Source organism: Astyanax mexicanus, chromosome 1 (genome assembly GCF_023375975.1).
Source record: "Astyanax mexicanus isolate ESR-SI-001 chromosome 1, AstMex3_surface, whole genome shotgun sequence".
Taxonomy (NCBI): Eukaryota; Metazoa; Chordata; class Actinopteri; order Characiformes; family Acestrorhamphidae; genus Astyanax; species Astyanax mexicanus.
The window spans coordinates 38,637,919-38,661,601 of NC_064408.1; the positions used below are offsets into that span (position 1 = coordinate 38,637,919).

The following is a 23,683-nucleotide window of genomic DNA, read 5'->3' on the forward strand; positions in this document are numbered from 1 at the left end:
AGTGGTAACTTGCCTGAAGCAACAGAGTAAAACTAAACAGCAGTAGAACTAGACCAAACTGCACGTGAAGGGGGCAGGGCTAAGATTCAATGCCAGAGTCTTTCTTACACTATCACCTCTGCAAGTTTGGGCAAATTTCACTGTATTGTTTATATTATTATTATTATTATTATTATTATTATTATTATTATTTTATTCATGTTTAAAATTAAATTTCTCATGATCTCATGATCTCTACAATTTGAAAGAGTCTGTCCTAAGCTATGACTCCTGCAAGTTTGGGAAAAAATCACTGTATTGTTTATTTTATATTATTTATTTATTTTTATTATTCATGCTTAAAATTAAATTTCTCATGATTTTTCCATAATGCCAAAACAGGTCCACTTCCATATGAAAGAGTCCATCCTAGGTTAGCTCCTTGACAGTTTTTAAAACTGTCCAGGGACTAGCTGACAGTACGCCGGCAGTATTAAAAACTGTCAGGGAGCTTCCTGACAGTACGCCGGCACTATTAAAAACTTTCAGGGGACTAGCTGACAGTACGCTGGCAATATTAAAAACTGTCAGGGAGCTTGCTGACAGTAAGCCGGCAGTTTCAAAAACTGTCAGGGAGCCTGCTGACAGTACGCCGTCAGGTAGGGGGTTTCCGGTCGGGCGGGATCTAAGATGGCAGCATAAAGAAAGAGCTCCCAAGCGACAGGTGTTTTCCCCCCCTGAAATATAGAAATTAAGCAAAGAAAAAAGAGAAGAGTAAACGTGCAAAATGTCAGGGGGAAAATAAAGGAAAGAGCACCTCGAAGCAAAATCCTAAGACGGTGAGTGAAGACACAAATACTTGGATGGAGGAGAAGGCTAAGGTGGGAGCTAGCGCGCAGCAGCTAACAGAGGAGCCCTTAAGGGGAATGATGAAGGAGGTGATTAGCAGTGAACTTCGTGAAGCACTCACCGTCTTCAGAGATGAACTCAAGAAAGATATGCGAGCGGAACTGCTGGAAATACAGAAGGATATCTCTCAGAAGTTAAATGAGACCACGGAGGCAATCCAGGAAGCCTCCGCGAGAATATCCGAGGCGGAACAACGTATTGGCGAAGCCGAGACATGGAACGTAGCGGCTAAAGAAGCATTGCTACATACGCTAAAAGAGCAGAGAGTCCTACAGAGCAGGCTAACTGAGCTGGAGGGATTTTCGAGGCGAAATAACATCCGCATATCTGGAATACCGGAGGGGGCTGAAGGTTCCTCTGTACAGGCTTTTCTGGAGGAGTTCCTGTCGACGCTGCTGGAGGGAGCTGAGACCCCGCTAGGTATCCAGAGAGCTCACTGGGCTTTAGCGCCAAGGCCGCCCCAAAGTGCCCCTCCGAGATCAATCGTGGTCGGGTTTCTCCAGTACACAGTGAAAGAAAGAGTTCTGAGGGAAGCATGGAGAAAACCACTCGCAAACCAACGCATATATTTCGACCATGATTACGCCAAGGAGGTCTTAAAGAAAAGGCAAGAATACACCCTTATTAGAAAAGCGCTGAAAGGGAAGGGGATTCGTTTTCAGACTCCTTTCCCCGCACGTATGAGGGTTTTCTGGGAAGATGGGGCGACCACATACGAAAGTGCAGACGAAGCGGCAAAAGACCTGGAAAACAGGGGTCCAGTCGGGTTACCGGGTAAAAACACAGCCTCAGTCTTTACAAAATAAACTTGAAAAGCTTCTCCCCTGGTCCACTGTGGACGGGAAAAAGTCACAGCCGTTCAGTACACCAGCAAGGAGTACAGCAGGGTAACCACGACCTGCATGAAGCAACTATTCGAGAAAAATTGAGAGGCTTCCGACGGAACCCACATGATAATTAAGTGTTAAATACTCAACTAAGATTCCGTCATAAGCCGTAAAAGGTTTTCCGCAGAAGTACAAAGTTTAACGCTTAATCCTGGTATTTATTTTGATATACTAAGTCGTCGTTTGTGGAGTTTCTTAACATTGGTTAGCTTGTAGGAGTGTTTTTCCTACACAACCACTCTTGTAGGGGGTCCTTTCTGTGGACTTCTCTCTCAGAGGCAAGAGACCACGATGGTCAGTTGACATTGGAAATCTCATTGTTTTGTGTATTTACTTTTCAGATTTTGTTTGAATTTAAAAATGTTCTGTTCATGGCACTTTTCGCAGGTAACTTTAAATATTTGATTCTTATTTTTAGAGGACATGCATCGTCAACTTAAGATAATATCAATGAATGTTAATGGTTTAAACAGTCCCATAAAGAGAGCAAAAATATTAGCTAAAATGAAGAAGGAAAAGATTGATGTAATTATGATCCAAGAGACACATTTAATTGATAGTGAACATGAAATATTTAAAAAATTTGGTTATAGAAATACCTTTTTCTCTTCCTTTAAGCAAGGCAGACGGGGAGTGGCAACGTTAATTTCAAACTCGGTCAATTTTGAATGTATTTCGGTATCCAAAGATAAAGAAGGGTGATACGTTATGGTAAAAGGAAAAATTGACAATAATGAGGTAACCCTTTGTAATGTATATGCTCCTCCAGATGAACAGTGGGCCTTATATGGCAGAGTATTCAACTTGATCGCTACTGAGGCATCAGGAATACTAGTATGTGGGGGGGACTTCAATGTAACATTAAATCCGAAACTTGATAGTACAAATAAACAGAGGAGTAAGCCATTGAAAATGTCGAGGATTAGGAAAATAACCCAAGAGCTAGGACTGATAGATATATGGCGAGATGTCAATTATTCAAAAAGAGATTATACATTTTAGATTGGACTATTTTTTTATGTTTGGTGTGGATAGATGGAGGGTTAAAGGATGTACAATAGGTCAGAGGGACTTGTTGGACCATAGTCCAATTTACCTTACACTTTCTCTTGACAGCCCAGCTAAAAATCATCTATGGCGACTGAATGTAGGCATATTAAATGAATCATCATTTATATCATTTATTAAGGATGAGATAGAAGTATATTTGGAGCAAAATGATAGTGGGGAGGTCTCACCCACAATATTATGGGATGCTGCAAAGGCTGTGCTCAGAGGAAAAATAATAATGAGGATGTCAACAATAAAAAAGCTGAGATTGGCTCAAATGAATGAACTGCAAACTACATTAAAACATTTGGAAAGGGAACATAGTCAAACCAAATATTCTAAATTACTCCTGGAAGTAAAAAAAGTAAGACAAGAAATTAATCAAATTTACGAGGATGACATTGAAAAAAAGTACAGATTTACCAGGCAAAGATATTATGAGCAGGGTCCAAAAGCTACTAAAATGTTGGCCTGGAAACTCAGGAAACAACAGTCATTAAATAATATATTAAAGATAAAAGAACCAATAACAAAGAAAATAACGTCTAAACCTGAAGAGATTTTAATGGCATTTGAGCGATATTATCAGAAATTATATACCCAACCAGAGAATGCAGGCATTGATAAGATGAGGAGTTTCCTGGACTCTATAGACCTTCCAACTATTGACGAAGAACAAAATTCTTTTTTAACATCAGAAATCTCACCTGAGGAACTTTTAGAGGCTATTAGTAATCTGAAAGGTAATAAATCATCTGGAACAGATGGTTTCCCCTCGGAGTGGTATAAAACGTTTAAAGAACAATTAACTCCTCTGTTACTTAGATGCTTCAATTGGGTCCTAGAAAAAGCAGAATCCCCCCCTCATGGAATGAGGCAATGATATCTGTAATACCGAAGGAAGGTAAGGATAAAATAGATGTAGCCAACTATAGACCGATTTCGGTCTTAAACGTAGATTATAAATTATACGCTTCTATTTTAGCCAAAAGGCTGCAAAGAATATTACCAGATTTAATAGATAATGATCAGTCGGGTTTCATACAAAATAGACAAGCACAGGACAACATAAGGTCATTGCATATTTTAGACTCTATTAATCAAAGGACGTTAAAGGCTGTGGTACTTAGCCTTGATGCTGAAAAGGCATTTGACTCAGTTGGGTGGGACTATCTTTATCAAGTTTTAGAAAAATTTGGATTCAATGAGGCAAGTCTAAAAAGCATTCAAACTCTGTATTCATCGCCCTCTGCTATAGTTAAGATTAATGGCCATTTCTCAAAAAGACTTCAGTTAGAAAGAGGCACACGCCAGGGATGTGTTTTATCCCCTTCACTATTTGCCTTATACATTGAACCTCTGGCCCAAGCAATAAGACAGAATAAAGATCTGAGGGGAATTCATATAGGTAAGGTGGACAGCAAGTCAGCAAGCCCCCTGACAGTTTTTAGTAGTGCCGGCGTACTGTCAGGAAGCTACCTGACAGTTTTTAAAACTGCCGGCATACTGTCAGCAAGCCCCCTGACAGTTTTTAGTAGTGCCGGCGTACTTTCAGGAAGCTACCTGACAGTTTTTAATACTGCCGGCGTACTGTCAGCTAGCCCCCTGACAGTTTTTAGTAGTGCCGGCGTACTGTCAGGAAGCTCCCTGACAGTTTTTAATAGTGCCGGCGTACTGTCAGCAAGCCCCCTGACAGTTTTTAAAACTGCCGGCGTACTGTCAGGAAGCCCCCTGTCAGTTTTTAGTACTGCCGGGTACGTGCCTGGCACTGCCGGGTTGATGAAAAAGTGGCTGGCGGGTGACGTCACGCAGACCCACCACTGCCGCCCGTCTCCCGGCAGGCAAAGATCCAACCCCAACTGTTTGGACGTTTAACTATGACCACAACTTGGAGGACAATATGCAGTTAAACATTTGATCTTCGGACTAGGTAACTTTTTTTGGACGTTATGGTGACAGGTGCAGGAAATTGACATTATTAAAGAATACATATCATTTTTTATTTATAATATATCAACATCATTGTTATAAATATTGTTAATCAGTATGAATATAGACTATTTGATTAAGCGTCATTTATTAATAATTATTTATTATTAATTATTTAGTAGATTATATTTTTGTATCTATTTAATTAATTAACGAATTTAGGTATTTATGTATGTATTTTTCTATTTTGAAAATGCAATCTTTGCGGAAAATTGTTAGGTTGATTTTAACCAGTCAACACCACTCTGATTTGCTGAGACCGCACTGATCACAACCATAGACTGTATATAAGTATAGACAGCACGACAGGGGTTGAAAAGTGAAGCCACAACGTCTCTTACGCCCTCTGGTGGCTGGTTTCAGTACAGCTTTTAACCCTAAAGCCTATTTCCATTCAACTGAATGAAAGATGACGGAATTTTAATCTAAAATTACACATCCAGGATTTTTTTGGAAAGTTGATTTCTGTACATTCTGCAAGCCCCACTCCTTTGTTAATAACCCCGGTGTTTTTTTTTTTTTTTTTACAGTACCCTCAGGAAAACTTTCTCTCCAGTTTTTTTTTTGGTAAGTGGATCATTTCTCTCCATCAGTTCATTAGTATTCATACTGTAGATCCATGCGGTTCTTGACTCACTTTCCAACTCGCGTTTTAGGTTTCCAAACCAAAGATTTATTTCTTTACAAAATAATACACAAGAAAACTGAACAAAAAACGATTAAAATGCTTATAAACAGAAAACTAGGTACTTATATTCATGTTCCTAATTCCTAAATCCTAAAACTGCGGTCAGAAAAGGTGAGGCTCCTTTGGCTTTTTACTGCTTGTCTTGTTTTTTCTCCTGCCCAAAAACCACTGTAATTATCCGAATCTAACCACCTACAGGTGCCTAGTGGTAACACACATTTCTAATGCTGTTACTGTTATACTAATACTGTCCCTTACACATACTTCGTTCTTCTCCCTAATTTTAGTATTTACGTTAGGTTTTTAACCTAGCCTTAGGTAGTTAACGATAGTTAACTAGGTTAGCCAACTCAGGTTAGCTAAGTAAAGTAACTAAACTTGTTTGGTGAAAATTACGTGGAGTGGGCGGGGTTTGAGCAGTCACACGGCCCCGCCCCCCGCCTCCCACCTCTGTCACGCCAGTTCTGGCTCCAATTTGCCTCTACTGCCTCTGCAAGCGCAGGCAAGATGGCAGCTTCCATTTCGGCCATATTTTGGCTTTAAAACGCCTTAATGAGAGTAAATGGGGACCGTCCAGTCCATACTTTTATACAGTCTATAATCACAACCCAAACTCCACAACTCCATTTTTAGTTGCTGCGGAAGCACAGCTCATTTAGGCTCAGCTCAGCTCACCTCAGGACTTGTTGTGCTACTAAGATATAAGGTAAGTTCAACCAGGTCCTTTATTTTATGATCATGTATGTGTTTGTAGTGTCTTACACCACCTGCACGTGCTGGCCTTGCCTCTCTTTCTAGGTAGTTAGCTAACATTAGTTGTCTAAGGATAGCTAAACATTGCCATAGTTTAAATGTAATATGAATTGCATTTGAAAATGAGCAGATTTTTAAAACTTGTCTTATGAATAAGCTAATTTGAAATAGTTTTTTGTGGGAAAAACCTAGATAAAATAGCTTAATGACGAAGTGTGAGAAAATTAAAACAGCACAATATTTTTCCTCAGGTGTAAGCTTAGCGCTGTTAGCTTAGCATTAGCTCAGTGTTCGTGTGAAGAATAAACCCACTAAACAAAGAGACGTTGAAACGACGTCTTTTCTAGGTCATTTTTGCACGTCCAATTTTGGTCTCCTGAAGGTGCAGACTGTGACGCCAGACGACGTCTTTTTTCTGACGTCTTCTGCACGTCCAGTATTGACGTCCCCCAGACCTCCGGATAAGGGCTAATTCTAGTTTAAATTAAGTCGTTGTGGACGTCTTTTCTACGTGAAATTTACATGTATACGTTTTTATAGACCAACTACTTTGAGGCTCCCTGCATAACTGTAGTGCCATTTCAGACGGTGGCAACTGTTCCATTGTTCCAGCTTCAGCAGTTAACTGGAAACGCATACAAAGCTAAGCCAAACAATTACTGGAACAGGTTCACAACCTTCTGGAACTAGTTATGCACGTTAGTTATACACAATATGCTTTACAAATAAATTGAATTTCAACCCTCTCACTTTTTCCAAAACATGTCAACCTGCAAAGAACCAGTAAAAGCAAGGGATAAATTAATTACCCCCATCTTACCACTGTTGATTTTAAATTGACCCTTTCTGTTTGGGGAAACATTAATATAATAATAAACATGAGTAAATCTCATTTGGGGTTAATGCCTTTATTTTACATCAACATAACATACACCTTAGATTCACACCATAACAATTTCACTAAACATTTACCTTCCCTTAAAACTATTACAGCTTTACATTACACCTTCCCTTAACAATATTATACCTTCCCTCAAAACTATTACACCTTCCCTTAACAATATTATACCTTCCCTCAACACTATTACACCTTTACATTACACCAGGGGTCTCAAAGTACCGGCCCACGCGGTTTCATACGGCCCCTCACGGGTTAACAAAATAAACATACATCTGGCCCGCAATTCAATTTAATTATTTATGCTTTATTATGTTCGTTTTCATATTTTATCTTAACTTTTGTTTTTTGGTGTGTGTGTGTGTTTTTTGTTTTTTTTTTGCTTACGCTGCGTTGCCTGCTTTAGTAGTCTTCAGTAGCCTTCAACAGTCTAACCTTGCAGCCGTGGTGTGTCCACTAAACTCCGTAGTTATAAACATCCTGAGGTTAGCAGCGCGCTAACTGACCTGTTTATAATGTAATCCCAGCAGTGCCTCCGTGACGCTGCTCTAAACTGCTGCTGTTAGCTGCTTGGGCTGAAAGATGAACTGTAGAGAGCTGTATTATCCGGTTAGTGGGGTTATTTTATTTCATACACAGAAGAACTTAAAAAATTTCAAAACGCTCCAGACTGGCTCAGCTGAGCCCTGTAGCCCGTGGCTGGGCTGTAGCTCTGACTAAGCAAAGACTGCGGGCTTGTGGTGCTGCAGCTGCAGCTCCGACTAGTGGTTGGATGAGGAACTGCTAAATCTGAGGAAATGCTAAATCTGTCACAGCTCACAATTTTTGATTTTATATTTATTAAGCCTTATTTCAGTATCAAACGTTTTGATCAAAGTTAATATAACTTGTACTTGATGTAATTTCTATTCACTTGAATAGTTTGGTTCTTGATTGATGGAGTTTTTCGATTTCATAACATGACAAATTAAAAGGATTTATGTTAATAGAGCAACAAGCAAACATTTTTCCATGCAACTGTAATATTTGATTGAATAAATAGTATATTGAGAGTTATTTAACATTAAGGAGTAATTACATTCATTTTATATTACATCTGGTTACATTTTCTTATATTTGTAAGTTACATCTGGCCCTCAGAGCACAGCCAATATGTCAATGTGGCCCTCGGCAAAAATGAGTTTGAGACCCCTGCATTACACCTTCCCTTAACAATATTATACCTTCCCTTAACACTATTACACCTTTAACATTACACCTTCCCTCAACACTATTACACCTTTAACATTACACCTTCCCTCAACACTATCACACCTTTCCACTACACCTTCCCTTAACACCATTACAACTTTACATTACACCTTTCCATTACACCTTCCCTTAACATCATTATACTTTCATTAAGATTCTAGGTCCTGAGAGACAGCGGTGTGTCCTCCACGTCTTTGTGGTGCATGTTTGAGATGCTCCGAAGTATGAAGTCGTCGGTGGCTGTCCCGTCACATTTCATGACTCCATCTGCACAAGTAGAAAAAGACAAATTAGAAATCTCAGAAAATGTTGAAGATGGCCATTTATTTTTGTCCCACAACAAATTGCCTTATTTATGTAATATTCACATAAACTTACTTCTTCACACTATGGCTTAGCTAACGCTAAGCTAACGGCGGGAATACACATTTAACACCTGACGAGAATTATCGTGCTGTTTTAATTCTCACACATCATATTAAGCTATTTTAATTATTTTTTTCCCACAATAAACTATTTTAAATTGCCTTATTTATGTAATATTCACATAAACTTACTTCTTCATGCTATGGCTTAGCTAACGCTAAGCTAACGATAAGCTAACGCTAAGCTAAAGGCGGGAATACACATTTAACACCTGACGAGAATTATCGTGCCGTTTTAATTCTCACACATCATATTAAGCTATTTTAATAATTTTTTTTCCCACAACAAACTATTTTAAATTGCCTTATTTATGTAATATTAACATAAACTTACTTCTTCATGCTATGGCTTAGCTAACGCTAAGCTAACGCTAAGCTAAAGGCGGGAATACACATTTAACACCTGACCAGAATTATCGTGCTGTTTTAATTCTCACACATCATATTAAGCTATTTTAATAAATGTTTTCCCACAACAAACTATTTTAAATTGCCTTATTTATGTAATATTCACATAAACTTACTTCTTCACACTATGGCTTAGCTAACGCTAAGCTAACGGCGGGAATACACATTTAACACCTGACGAGAATTATCGTGCCGTTTTAATTCTCACACATCATATTAAGCTATTTTAATTAATTTTTCCCACAACAAACTATTTTAAATTGCCTTATTTATGTAATTTTCACATAAACTTACTTCTTCATGCTATGGCTTAGCTAACGCTAAGCTAACGCTAAGCTAAAGGCGGGAATACACATTTAACACCTGACCAGAATTTTCGTGCAGTTTTAATTCTCACACATCATATTAAGCTATTTTAATAAAATGTTTTCCCACAACAAACTATTTTAAATTGCCTTATTTATGTAATATTAACATAAACTTACTTCTTCAGGCTATTCAAAATGCACTTGATATTGCCCCCAGTTGCCTAGGTTAATTGTGGGTGCCACAAACTTATATAACTTAACGCTAGCTTAGCGAATTTAGCCAAAGACAGTTCTTTGATTTAGCTTAGATTGGCTTATCAGCCTAGCTCTGGTTAGTGCATTGACTTAATGACCGGACAATGCTTCTACGTTAAAGCTTCGGTTACAGTAAATATTATTTGCATTACGGTCGTTCTCAAAAGTAATTCCAATTCCATTTTAACTGGCCACTGTTTAGCTATCGTTAGCTAGCTAGCTAGTTAGCTAACTGCCTGGGAAGAGAGGCAACGCCAGCAGGTTCAGATGATTTAAGACCACAGAGCTAAAACAACTAACACTACAAATACATTAACTTATACATATCGTCTTACCTTATGGCTTGGCAGCTGAGTCCGGTCCGGAGCGGAGCTGAGCTGAGCGAGCTGAACTGAACGAGCTGAGCTGAGCTGAGCTACTGCAGCAGCCAAAAAATGTTGAGCGTGTTTTGCCTCGGCATATCAGAGTGGAGTTTATGATGACGTGCGGTCTCAGCAAATCAGAGTGGCGTTGACTGGTTGAAATCAACTTAACAATTTTCCACATAAATTGCATTTCCAAATAAAAATAAAAACATACGTAAATAAATACCTACATTCATTAATTAATTAAATAGATAAAAAATATAATACTCAAATAAATAATTAGAAATAAATGATGCTTAATCATAAATAATCTATATTCATAGTGATTAACAATATTGATAACAACAGTGTTGACATACATTTAAAAATAAATATATTCTTAAATAATGTTAATTTCCTGCACCTGTATTAGACGTCCCCATGACGTCCAAAAAAGTGACCTAGTCCGACGTTCAAATGTTTAACTGCATATTGACGTCCAAGTGGGGTCATAGTTAGACGTCCAAATAGCGGACCTAGTTTGCACGTCGTGTAGACGTACAGAATTGGTCTTGGACCGACCGACGCAATATAGACATGATCTTCACGTCCATAAGACGTCTAATGTTTAGTGGGAAGTTAACGTTATATGTAAATTTTATATAAATAAGCCAACTTGTTGTTGAAATTGTTTTGTTAAAATACTGCACATATTTCTGGTCAGGTGTTAAAAGTGTATCCCCGCATTATATTAGCATTAGAAGTAACGTTAAGTAACTTACATGTAAATATTATGTAAATACGCCAATTTTAAATAGTTTGTTGTTGGAAAAATTCAATAAAAAAGCCTAGCGATTAAAAAAAAAACTTGCAAGATTAAAACTGCACATTGTCACGTCTGGTGCTGTTAGCTCCTCTGTCCCTTCCACACCAAGCTCTAACGGAGGTTCTCAGGTTAACAACTACACTACCCAGAATGCACCACCCGCTGACATCACGCACTCACCTGATCACGTGACACCTCACCTGCTTCCTCCTGGAAGTCCCGAATACTGATTACTGGCACTATAAAGGTGCACGCCAAACAGACTACCACGCCGCGTAGTGTAGGTTATCCTCGTACAAAGCGTTACTTATCTCTTGTCTCAGTTTACTTTGTGTATGACCTTGCTTTTTTGTTTCTCGACGCCGATTCTTGCCTCTGCCTTTGATATTGGATTGTTTGTGTATGACCTGGACTGTGCTTTCACCACCGCCTCTTGGATTATCTCTGATACTGGATTGTTTGTGTATGAACTCTGGACTGTCTCTCGTTTATGGTATGGTTTTGTCTTCATTGCTCTGTCTACTGGTGATTACCCTTATTTCTGTATCGACCCTGATTACTTCTGTTTATTATTATAATAAACATACTTTGTTTTTATCAGTATCTGCGCTTGTCTGCTATTCTGTTCTGACCATGACACACATATTTCTCGTCTAGAGTTCAATGAATGTGTATTCCCACCATTAGCTTAGCATCAGCATGAAGAATGTAAATATTATATAACGTTAAATAAGCCAACTTTAAATAGTTTGCTATTGGAAAAACTTAATTAAAATAGCCTAGGGGTGAGACAAGGTCTGGAAAGATTAAAACAGCGGAATATTTCCAGTCCAGAGTTAACTGTGTTTTTGTAAAAGTGTATGGCTCCCCCGCTGCAAAAAGCCTGCACTGTGTGGAGCGGTAGAGCTTAGATCGGGCCCAAAAATCCAGCCCGACCCGGCCCAAATCCATGCACTTTCTGGCCGAGCCAGACCCGACCTGAGCCATAAACTGTCATTCTGAACCCGAGCCATTTTTTAGTAATTAGAGCGTTAAAATTGAGGTATTTAAAACATTTTCGGGCTGTTTGAATTAGCGAAGTCTGTTAAGAATTATGTTAAATAACCTTGCGACGCTGAAGAAGCATAGACCTATTATTATTTCTTTTTTTTTTTATTCGCTTCTTTCTTTCTTTATTCCTTGTCTGTTGTACAGGCAGTGTGAGGTTGGTAGATGGTGACAGTCGCTGTGCTGGGAGAGTGGAGGTTCTTCATAGAGGGCAGTGGGGAACAGTGTGTGGTGATGACTGGGATATGAGTGATGCTGCAGTGGTGTGTAGAGAGCTGGGCTGTGGAGAAGCTGTAGATGCACTGGGCAAATCTCATTTTGGATCAGGATCAGGACCAATCTGGATGGATGATGTGGACTGTAGTGGATCAGAGTCTAGACGGAAGAACTGTAGATCACCAGTATGGGGTAAACATGACTGCAATGAAACCCACAATTCTGGAGTCATCTGTTCAGGCAAGCTACACTATGTTCTTATAATATGTGCACTGTATTGAATAGTTACATTGTGTGTCTGTGCTGTCTGACTTTCATTTATTAAATCCTGTTGTTATCTCATTGTTTATGCTCTTGTGATATTTTAGGAGCCAGGCTGGTTTTAGGTTCTCGCTGCTCTGGGAGAGTGGAGGTTCTTCATGGAGAGAGCTGGGTCACAGTGTGTGATGCTGACTTTAACCAGCAGGATGCAGAGGCTGTGTGTCGAGAGCTGGGCTGTGGTTCTCCTGTGAAGGTTCTGGGAGCAGCTGAGTTTGGTAGAGGGGAGGGTCAGGTGTGGTCAGAGGTGCTTCAGTGTAGAGGAAACAAATCTCAGACTCCCTTCTGTCCAAAATCATCTTCACTCAAACACAACTGCTCCCATGATAATGATGTGGGACTGGTGTGTGCAGGTAAGAACTGCATTCAGCACAATGAGCCTGTGACTTCATCTATTCCTACTTAGACAGCCCTCTGTCTCAGTAGCTCAGCCCTGTGCTCCATTACCTGTTTGCCATTAAGACCTGGTGAAATTAAATATTTGTGACTTATTATATTGTTTGTTTGGGGTGAGGGTGTTATGTTTGTGCAGCATTACTGTTCTGGCATTTGTTTTTTAGTGGATAATAGTGTAATAAAGTGTAGGGGATCTGTGTTTGTCTAGAATACCTTGCAGTGTGAATTTAAAAACATTAAAAACACAGCTAGCAGAAACTTCCTGGTGGATAGCACTAATTATAAACACAATAGACTTTGGACAAATGTAATGAGTTTCTCTAGTCTAACAGACACAAGAGACTGTTGTTTTGGAGATAATTTGTGGATTTTTGGAGCTGCAGTAACACATTATACAAAATGGCTACAGCAACATGTATCCATGTGAATCACATGTAATATTCTGGGTTGGAGTGGAACAGACTTAGAATACTTGTACTGGCAGCACATAGTTTAAAAGCAAGAATGGTGAATTAAGTATGTGTCTACTGTTCTGTTCCTCCAGTCCATTAAGCAGGTAACAAGACTGGTGGAGGTCATATAGTGTCTGGAAAATAACTGCTCACAGGATTGCCAACAAATTAAAAGTCTATGTGTATCTTTCTTTTTTATTTTTGTTATTTTGAAACTGTAAAGGGAAAAAATATTAAAAATGCTAAATAGACGTGTCCACTTCAATGTTATGTGTTCTAAACATTAGGTCATTTAGGTCACACAATAATATACATTTTGATTAGGGGTGTCCTATGCTGGAGTTATCTGTTCAGGTAAAACACTGTAAACAGGGACTGTACATTATCTGCCATGTAGGCAAAGTGTACAGCACATGATTTTTCTTTTTAACTCACCCTAAATCCTTGTTGATTGCCAAGGTAAATTGGTATGTTTAAACTGAGCAATCACCAAACTGTGCTGTACACTGGAATTCTCAACCAACAATTAATTTACTGTTTTTTTTTTTTTTTTTTACTGATTTCATAATTTTGCTGATCCATATTAATTTGTTTAATGTAATTCATAGCTTTACTGAACTTATTTTGAATCCTTATACTCTCTTTAGTTTTTTCCAATGCATTTATGAATCATTCATTGTGCAATATTTAGCATCATCATGCTTAATCATTTATCATTACTGATAAATAAGCTTTCTTTTTTTCATGGTAATTTTTAGGAGTCCTGCTGGTTAATGGCTCTCGCTACTCTGGAAGAGTGGAGGTTCTTCATGGTGAGAGCTGGTTCACAGTGTGTGATGCTGACTTTAACCAGCAGGATGCAGAGGTTGTGTGTCGAGAGCTGGGCTGTGGTTCTCCTGTGGAGATTCTGGGAGCAGCTGCTTTTGGTAGAGGGGAGAGTCCGGTGTGGTCAGAGGAGCTTCAGTGTAGAGGAAACAAATCTCAGACTCACTTCTGTCCAAAATCATCTTCACTCAAACACAACTGCTCCCATGATAATGATGTGGGACTGGTGTGTTCTGGTAAGAGCTGCATGTTTGTGATTAATGTCATTAAGATTAGCTCAATGTTTATGTAAACTTTTTGTAATTCTGTCAAAAATGCAAATGTCTTGCTATTATTTCAGTTTTCAGCCACAATTCTACTTTACATCATTTATAGTGGTGAAAATACATGTTTTTTCCATTCTTTCTCAATGTCTTGGTCTGTCTTACTCACTGTTGTACAGGCAGTGTGAGGTTGGTAGATGGTGACAGTCGCTGTGCTGGGAGAGTGGAGGTTCTTTATAGAGGACAGTGGGGATCAGTGTGTGGTAATAACTGGGATATGAGAGATGCTGCAGTGGTGTGTAGAGAGCTGGGCTGTGGAGAAGCTGTAGATACATATCATGAGTCTTACTTTGGATCAGCATCAGGACCAATCTGGATGGATAATGTGCACTGCAGTGGCTCTGAGTCTACACTGAGGAACTGTGAATCAGCAGGATGGGGTAAACATAACTGTGATCATTCTAAAGATGCTGGAGTCATCTGTTCAGGTAAATTGTATCAGTAAATTATTTTATGTTCCCTTCTGTTAACTAGGAACAGGAAACTGTTCATAATATATCATACATGTAAAACAAAGTCTTGTAAGTGGTGGGAAAGGACCCATTTTAGAGGCTTAGGGTCCATTTAAGCGTAGTAGTACTGTTTGTAAGGAAACAGATAGCGTTCATTTAGTCAACTTTTCCACTGAAGGTTAAATGCCATATCTCTTTTGACCATTCTTGCTGTGTTAATGTCAGAGATTCAATGACATGGAAAGACATTTTCATGTTGAAGCAGTGACTCACATATGTTTAAATTCAGCTTTATGTTCACAATTTTTAGGAGTCCGGGTGGTTGGTGGTTCTCACTGCTCTGGGAGAGTGGAGGTTCTTCATGGAGAGAGCTGGGTCACAGTGTGTGATGCTGACTTTGACCAGCAGGATGCAGAGGTTGTGTGTCGAGAGCTGGGCTGTGGTTCTCTTGTGGAGGTTCTGGGAGCAGCTGCTTTTGGTAGAGGGGAGGGTCCGGTGTGGTCAGAGAAGCTTCAGTGTAGAAGAAACGAATCTCAGATTCACTTCTGTCCAAAATCATCTTCACTCAAACACAACTGCTCCCATGATAATGATGTGGGACTGGTGTGTGCAGGTAAGTGTTTTTCAAAAAAATGTTTCCCATTTTTACTCTTACTAGTTCATAATTCGGTAAATTTTTCTTGTTCTTATTTTCTCTTACACAGACAGTGTGAGGTTGGCGGATGGTGGCAGTCGCTGTGCTGGAAGAGCAGAGGTTTTTCACAGAGGACAGTGGGGAACAATTTGTGGTGCTGGTGCAAATTTCATAGCGGGTTTTGTCATGTGTAAAGAGTTGGGCTGTGGAGAGCCGTTTAGGACTGATGCAGCTGTTCCAGGATCTGCACCGATCTGGATGAGTCATGTGAAGTGTACTGGATCAGAGTCTACACTGAAACACTGTGGATCATTAGGGTGGGGTGAACACAGCTGTAATCCTAATATGGATATTGAGCTTACCTGTTCAGGTATGTTTTAATTAGACAAAAACTGTTATACGTACGTATTACATGTATTACATTTGTGAACTTTCTGAGAATGTTTCGACACATCATAGACAAAATCAAATCAGAGATCATATGATGGAATGTCACTGTTTTGTATACCTATTCCGTATTAAATATTCGATTACATAGTAAATTCTGACAGTTACAGCTAATGTGAGAAGCAGTGATGTTTTTTTTAACATTTGCTTTGACTTTTATTTAATTGTTGAAAATATTAACCCAAGATATTGTCTAGTCAGTTTCATTTTGTTTGATAAAATTTAATTTAATAAAAAGGGTCTGCAGTACTGATTTGCTAGAGCACAACATTTGTTTTCAAAATTATAACCTGAATGAAACAAAATGCATTAGTCCTTTCCACTTCCAGACAACTTCTCAAACACTTTATGTGCCAAAACAAAACCAGTCAACACACTGTAATTAGAAACATAGTGCCATTTCCAGCTTACCAATTTAGTGCTGGACGATATGACAAAACTTATGTCACAATATATTAATTTTAGTCGATGTGTTATCGTTTTGATATAAATGTGTACAGCTCAACTGAACAACTTCCTGATGTGTACGTTATCACACACTGAGATTGCCAGACTATGGTATTCTATACCACTCTGCTGTTTCGCTTAAAAAAATCAGTCAGTAAAGATGCTGTAAATACTGTACATATCTTACAAAAAATGTTATAAATTGATGCTCCTTTATTTGTATGCAAATTACAAAAAATATAAATGAAAGTCACACATGCCAGATATTCTAGGCTACTCTAAAATTAACATTTTTACATTTATTATTACAATAACAGCTTAAATGCTTTGCTGTGTAATAATAAAATATACCAGCCCTGCTTAAAATGATTAAAAATAATATGCAAATATGGACAGAATTAAGATATCAAATATGGACAGAATTTAGATATTTAATTATATTTTGACCAACAAAAAAAGTCAGAATAAAAAAAAAAAAATTTTATTGTTTTTCTATAAATCTTTTGTTATGATTTTCAAAATGGCGGATTAGCCACTATGGCTATTTGGCGATGCCAACTGTTTTCCTAGCTAAATTAATCTGTATTATTAACATGGATGAATTGGATAGATTATGTGGTTTGATATGATCTGTGAACTGGGATCTAGCGTCGGAGGTCAGAGGGCACAAAGTAGGGTAATTAATGAGCAGTATTTTTGTTATTTGTGTTCATTTTTTTATTCATTAATGAAGTGAACATGTTAATTTGACAACTCTAGTATTTTTTCATCTCATTACTAGCCTTCTGTTTTGTTTAGCATTTGTCTATTATACAAGTCTTTATTTAATCTGATTGTGAGAGAGAGAGAGATTTAACATTTTTGCATTACACACAGATCACAGGACATCCAGACTTGCTGATGGTCCTCATGTTTGCTCTGGGAGAGTGGAGGTTTTTCATGGAGCGTCTTGGTTCACAGTGTGTGATGCTGACTTTGACCAGCAGGATGCAGAGGTTGTGTGTCGAGAGCTGGGCTGTGGTTCTCCTGTGGAGGTTCTGGGAGCAGCTGCTTTTGGTAAAGGGAAGGGTCAGGTGTGGTCAGAGGAGCTTCAGTGTAGAGGAGATGAATCTGAGATTACTCTCTGTCCAATAACCTCTTCACACAAATACAACTGCTCTCATGGTAATGATGTGGGACTTGTATGTTCTGGTACAGTATAATATGTGATATTATCGTCTAACATTTCTTTATATAATATACAGTATAGGAGAGAACTTGCTCTTTTACGAGTCTCTTGGTTGTAAATTCAGGTCACACTCAGGCTCGGCTGATGAACGGCTCAGACTCCTGTTCTGGTCGAGTGGAGCTCCAGTACCTCAGTGAGTGGGGTACAGTGTGTGATGTAAGCTGGGATATGAGAGCTGCCAGTGTCCTCTGTGCTCAGCTGAAGTGTGGGAGTGCTGTGGCTGTGTTGGGGTCAGACTGGTTTGGGGAGGGGAGTGGCCGGATCTGGGCGGATGTGTTTGATTGTCAGGGAAACGAAACACACCTGTTAAAATGTCCCATTTCATCATGGAGTCGAACTGCATGCTCTCATAAACAGGATGTTGGACTTATCTGCAGTGGTGAGCTTTTAAGAATCTTAAACATTCTTATCAATGGGCTGTAAAGTGATTTTAGGAGGAAGTGCCCTTATAATGTTCTTATATATATATATATTTTTTTACTTCACTTCAATTAATTTACTAATGTATCTCAGTTTTGAACATGTATATACATTTCCATAGACAATTTTGATTTCTGAAAATCAATTTCTAATTTTGCTCCATATATAGCTCAGCTAATGCAGCAGTACCTGTAAAAAAAACAATGTGTTTAATTTCTAAATCTGATTTATTTCAAGTGCTGTAAAAACAATCTTATTAAGCCTGTAAAATCTAAAATATATTTGTGGTACTTTCAGGTTCTTCTCTGGCGTCTCATGAGGGAGGAGTGCGGTTGTCTGGAGGGATGGAGTGTGAGGGGGAGGTAGAGGTTTTCTTCAGGCAGGACTGGAGGAGAGTTCTGCTGGACTCCTGGAGTGAGTCTGAGGCCTCTGTGGTCTGCAGACAGCTGGGCTGTGGTTCTGTACTCAACACCTCCAGCTCCTCTTCATCCAGTCCTGAACACAGCTACATGTGTGTGACGGGTTTCAACTGCTCTGGGAGTGAAGCTCATCTGAGGAACTGCAGCAGCTCACAAGCAGTTAACTGCAGCTCCACAGTACAGCTCTACATCACCTGCTCTGGTACATTTAATTCAAATTATTTGGAGTTGTAGTGAATAATGCCTGTTGTTAGGGGGAAATTGTTTTATTTTGTTTTATTGTAAGGGTTATTATAATTATTATGAATCTGAAATGAACCAATCATCATGTGACTACGGGTGAACTAAGAAATCATACTTTGAACTGGTTTCTCTTAATTTTAGGCTACAGCTTCATCAGGCTGGTTGGTTCTTGGGGAGACTGTGCTGGAAGGCTGGAGGTTTTCCACAGTGGATCATGGGGGACAGTGAGTGATGAATTGTGGGATATTGAGGATGCGCAGGTGGTCTGCAGACAGCTGCAGTGTGGAGTCGCCCTCAGTGCTCCAGTACCGGTACCAGCCCGGTTTGGATCTGGAACTGGACCCATATGGCTGAATGAGGTGGAGTGTGAGGGGAACGAGGCGTCTCTGTGGAACTGCAGATATCAGCTTTGTGGAGAGGATGAATGTGGACACAAGGATGATGTAGGAGTCGTCTGCTCAGGTACAGTGTGCTGATTGCTGGTGTTCTTACATTGAACACTTCACCTGTCAGACCTCTAAATTTTCTCTTCAGTGCTGAAAGTGAGACTTAGTTAAACTGTTAAAATAAGATTGTTAAACCAATCTAAAGTTGTTGCCATGTGGGTCAGCCAGACCTCTTCCTGTACCTTTTTTTTTCTTGTTTTTTTGAATGTGTCAGAATGTATCTAAAGGGCAAACTAAATTGTTTCAAATTGATCTGTATTTTGGTGTCTTTTTTAGGTATTATGATAAAAGTGCAGTTTACTACAAAGTCAGCAGTAGAGTGCAGTAACACATTCTCTTCTAACTTTACTACAGACTAAGACTTAATTTATTCTTATTTTTGCGCCAATTTCCAAAGCTTTCTTTAAAACAAATATATTCAGGGTTTTTTTTTTTTTTTTAATATACACTTTTTTGGGATCCTTTTCTGTTTAAAGGCCCTGGCACTGCTAACTTTTGTACCATTTGAGCACACTGGATTTTGTACCATTTCAGGTTATTAACTGGGCTGGAGAGCTTAAAAAAATGGCAAAAAAATGGGGGTGTTCTAAAACTTTTAACTAATAGTGTAGATTCATTAAGTTTGTTTTAAACTACATGAAAACTCCAGGGTCTAACATAAAGCATTTTCTCTCATCAGAGTATAAAGAGATCAGACTGACTGAGGGCTGTGAGGGGAATCTAGAGGTGTTCTATAATGGAACCTTGGGGAATGTGTGTAACAATGGGATGGATGTAGAAACAATGGGTCTCATCTGTCGGGAGCTGAACTGTGGAAGATTTAAGACTGAGAGAGCTACCAAAGCACGAGTGGAATCAGCTCCTAACTGGCTGGATGATGTAAAATGTAGGAAACATGACTCTACTCTGTTTCACTGTCCATCTTCATCCTGGAGTCAGAACAATTGTGATAGAAGCAGTGAGGTGACTCACATTACCTGCTCCGGTATGTTGTTTTTCTTTGTAGTAGATGAGCATGAGTAAAACAGTTTTTCATGGAAAGTTGTGTTGAAAGAAAGTGTTGTGGTGACCGGATCACCCTCACTTTTCCTCATCCTCTTTCCGTGTGTAAGTGTATACAACCTGAGTAAATATAAAATAATTTTTAAATAATCATTTTATTTATTAAGGGAAAAAAAATATCCAAACACCCCCTAAAAAATAAAATGTGATTAATTACACTTTTTGGATAGATGAGTATTCAGTTTCACTTAACTCAACCAGGCCTGATTACTGCCAGACCTGTAGAATCAAGAAATTCTTTAAATTCCTTTATTCCTGATCATTTAAAATGAGTTTTTTTTTATGTTTACTCGGGTTATCTTTGTCTGATGTTAAAGTTTTTTTTAATAATCAGAAAAATATCAGTATATCTGTAGGGGGCAAATACTTCTTCATGGCAATGTATGTGTGCAGGATTGCTTGAGATTTTTTGGGACTACAAGCTACACCTTGCTGTGCTTTTTACACTCATCTGGTCATGCTGGGAACACATTTTAATAAAAAGTGTAAAGTGTATCAGAAAAAAATACATTTGTGAGTGAAATAATAAGATATATTACATTGAATTACATTACATTTGGCAGATGCTTTTGTCCAAAGTGACTTACAATAATGGTGTACATTTACTAATAGGAGCCTTTTCTGTCCTGTTCTGTTTTTGTCATTGCTGGAATAGTTCGGTGGGGTTAGAGAAAAAGAGCAGTCTGGTGCAGCTTGAAGTTTCCTGTGCGCCCTGTTAGAATGCCTGGTGTTATTTGAAAATCAGCACAACCAGACTGACTTTTAATTCTGTGCGTTGGTGTGAAATGAGGGGGTTTGCCGCTCAATTGAAACTCTCAATTGTTATTGTTGAGATCATTATTTTAGTAATGAGTTTAGTAGTATTGATTTGATTTTTGTAGTATTTATAGCATGTGTCTCCATTTCTAGGAGAGAAGAAACAGCTTGCATTTGAAAACCTTCAAAAATTCTTCTTATTTCCAAACCAGGGTCAGTGCTCAAGTACGAATATTTGACTACCACTCCATTCACTGCTTGAATAAGTATACATATTAATCAGATTTGTTCGTGCCTACATTCTAACTTGTTTTGTCAAATAATTCTAAACTTCCCTTTTCATCAGTTGATCTTTGATTTGAGTGAAAACTGATTAAATAAAAACACTAATGCAGTTTGCTGTAGTTTTGTTATAAAAATGTAATATTATTCATGTGTCTGTTCATGTGTGATGTAGATTACATGCCTATTAGGTTGAGAGGAGGAGAGGAAATCTGTTCTGGGAGGTTGGAGGTGTATCATAATGCTGAGTGGGGGTCTATATGTGCTGATCTGTGGGACATCAGGGATGCTCAGGTGGTCTGCAGGCAGCTGGGTTGTGGGCCGGCGCTGAGTGCTAATAGAAGAGCTGCTGATGGTTCTGGTGGAGGAACTATATGGATGAACAGAGTGAAGTGTAGAGGGAATGAGATTCACCTGTGGGACTGTCCTCATTCCCTGAAGATCCACACTGGCTGCTCCCACAGTGCTGGAGTCACCTGTGCAGGTGTGCGAGAACGTTTTTTAATCTAGTATTAACTTCTCTTAAGATAACTATGGTTATGTTAAGCAGTGTACTCTGTATTTCAGTCAGGTTCAATATTATTATTATTGTGCTCCTCTGACCTGTAAAAGGGAGAATAGCATTTATATTATGGCTGATTTAGGCTCACAACACTGATAAATACACTAAGTAACATTGGCAGACAATAATGCAACAATATTTTTGAAAATACCTACAATATTACCATATCAGCCATATACTTCTTTTGTTTCAAAGACAATAAACACAAAAACAATAAATACCATTTCTTAAATAATGCTGCTCTAATCTCTTTCTCCTTCTGTAACCTCTTTTTCTTGACCATTTTTATGATATTTCTTTCAGACATCTGAAACAACTACAACTTACACCACAGGTACTCTTTTAATTAGTTCCTTTGTGTGATTTTTTTTTTTTTTAGTTTAAACAACACTATGCAGTGTTCAACAGTGCTTTTATTCTGTGTTTTCAGTACCAGCACAGCTAACAGAGAAAAAGACAGTCCCTCCTTCAAAAAAATCCATCATCTAATTTTCCATACATCTATCCAGTGTAGTGCTGGGCGATATAACGATATCGATTTGTTTCCCGATAATTTTTCCCTCGATGACGATGATAAGCCTGTGCAATAGAATTCGATAAACATTCATTTCCATTTCCGTCTAAGTGGCGCGGCAAACAACGAAAACACAACGTGTAATCAATCCAGAAGACGCTGGAGCAAATTAATAAATAGTTAAGAAAATTGTAATAGTTATTCTCATGCATGCAACAAAAAACCCTAAAGAATAGTGGAGTATGGCCCGACACACGCAAACAACCATAGTGTTTGTACTTTGGGAATAAACGGCCGCACTGTTCAGCACGTTTTAAATAAATTTTAAGTAAATTTTAAGCACTAAATGTAATTAATTCAATTTATATTAGGACCTCGGGGCAGGTGCTGCAAAAATGTGTATGTGGGGCGCGGATTAAAGGAAGAGGTTTTTTTGCGGAGCGGTAACAGGACAAAAACACCTTAAGAATGATGTCTAAATGACTTTCCTCTAATCTAATATAATTTAACATGGTTTAAGGATATAAAATAATTTCTAAACAAACGAACTTTTTAATATTGAGCTTATGGCCCAAGTGCAAAAACACAAAATCATTTATCATTTAGATTATCTGCCTGAACGCGAGCCCGAACCCGAGCTTGAACGCCAGCCTGACTCAGGCGCTGCATGAACTCGGGCCGGTCGAGAACACCGCTTTCCTCTCAGATTAGGCGGAAGAAAATGGTCTTTTTTTTAATGTAACAAATCACACTGTGATTTTTGTGATATTTCCCCAATTACAGCTCAGCTGCGCGTTTAAAGCTCAACGCATGAATTAATCGGTGCGCTGTGCGCCGCGCGTGCTCGCGGGGGATTTGACGCGTCTGTCAAGCAAGTTAATGGACCGTTTTGGGGGCAGAGATTAAGAAGTACAGCAGGTACATCTCAGATTTGTAGTTTAATGCTCTACTAAATTACTGGCTTTAAAACTGGCTCATGATATGGTCGGTTCTGGCTGGATTTTTTCCTGCCTACAGGCTGCATTTGACGGAAAGCAGCTCCTCAGTCAGACAACAGTGTCAGCATACAAATCGTGTGCGTTTCCTACAGGACAAACCATTTAAAAGTGCAGATAAACTCATTAAAAAATCACACAGTGTCTGTCTGGCTTAAAATACTTTTAATAAGGTACAGCTTTTAAATTAATAAATCAACATTCATTAAAAATCCGTGAGAAGTTCTGT

General features: G+C 38.7%; 1 protein-coding gene across 6 annotated transcripts in view; it reads left to right on the forward strand.

Annotated features, from left to right (window-relative positions):
• Nucleotides 1-10,843: 10,843 nt before the first annotated feature.
• Nucleotides 10,844-23,683, forward strand: part of LOC125801097 (scavenger receptor cysteine-rich type 1 protein M130-like) — a 40,933-nt gene continuing 28,093 nt past the window's right edge. The window contains exons 1-11 of one of the 6 annotated variants that reach the window (XM_049476925.1): nucleotides 10,847-11,463; nucleotides 12,165-12,473; nucleotides 12,602-12,798; nucleotides 14,355-14,460; nucleotides 14,667-14,975; nucleotides 15,310-15,612; nucleotides 15,704-16,003; nucleotides 17,404-17,718; nucleotides 17,820-17,888; nucleotides 18,473-18,796; nucleotides 18,979-19,299. In XM_049476925.1, the coding sequence (XP_049332882.1) occupies nucleotides 11,373-11,463; nucleotides 12,165-12,473; nucleotides 12,602-12,798; nucleotides 14,355-14,460; nucleotides 14,667-14,975; nucleotides 15,310-15,612; nucleotides 15,704-16,003; nucleotides 17,404-17,718; nucleotides 17,820-17,888; nucleotides 18,473-18,796; nucleotides 18,979-19,299 (2,644 nt within the window). In that variant the 5' untranslated portion in view covers nucleotides 10,847-11,372. Of the gene's footprint in view, nucleotides 11,464-12,164; nucleotides 12,474-12,601; nucleotides 12,905-14,157; nucleotides 14,265-14,354; nucleotides 14,461-14,666; nucleotides 14,976-15,309; nucleotides 15,613-15,703; nucleotides 16,004-17,403; nucleotides 17,719-17,819; nucleotides 18,135-18,472; nucleotides 18,797-18,978; nucleotides 19,300-23,683 lie in introns of all 6 variants that reach the window. The other 5 variants (XM_049476936.1, XM_049476918.1, XM_049476958.1 and 2 more) reach the window with 5 other exon arrangements.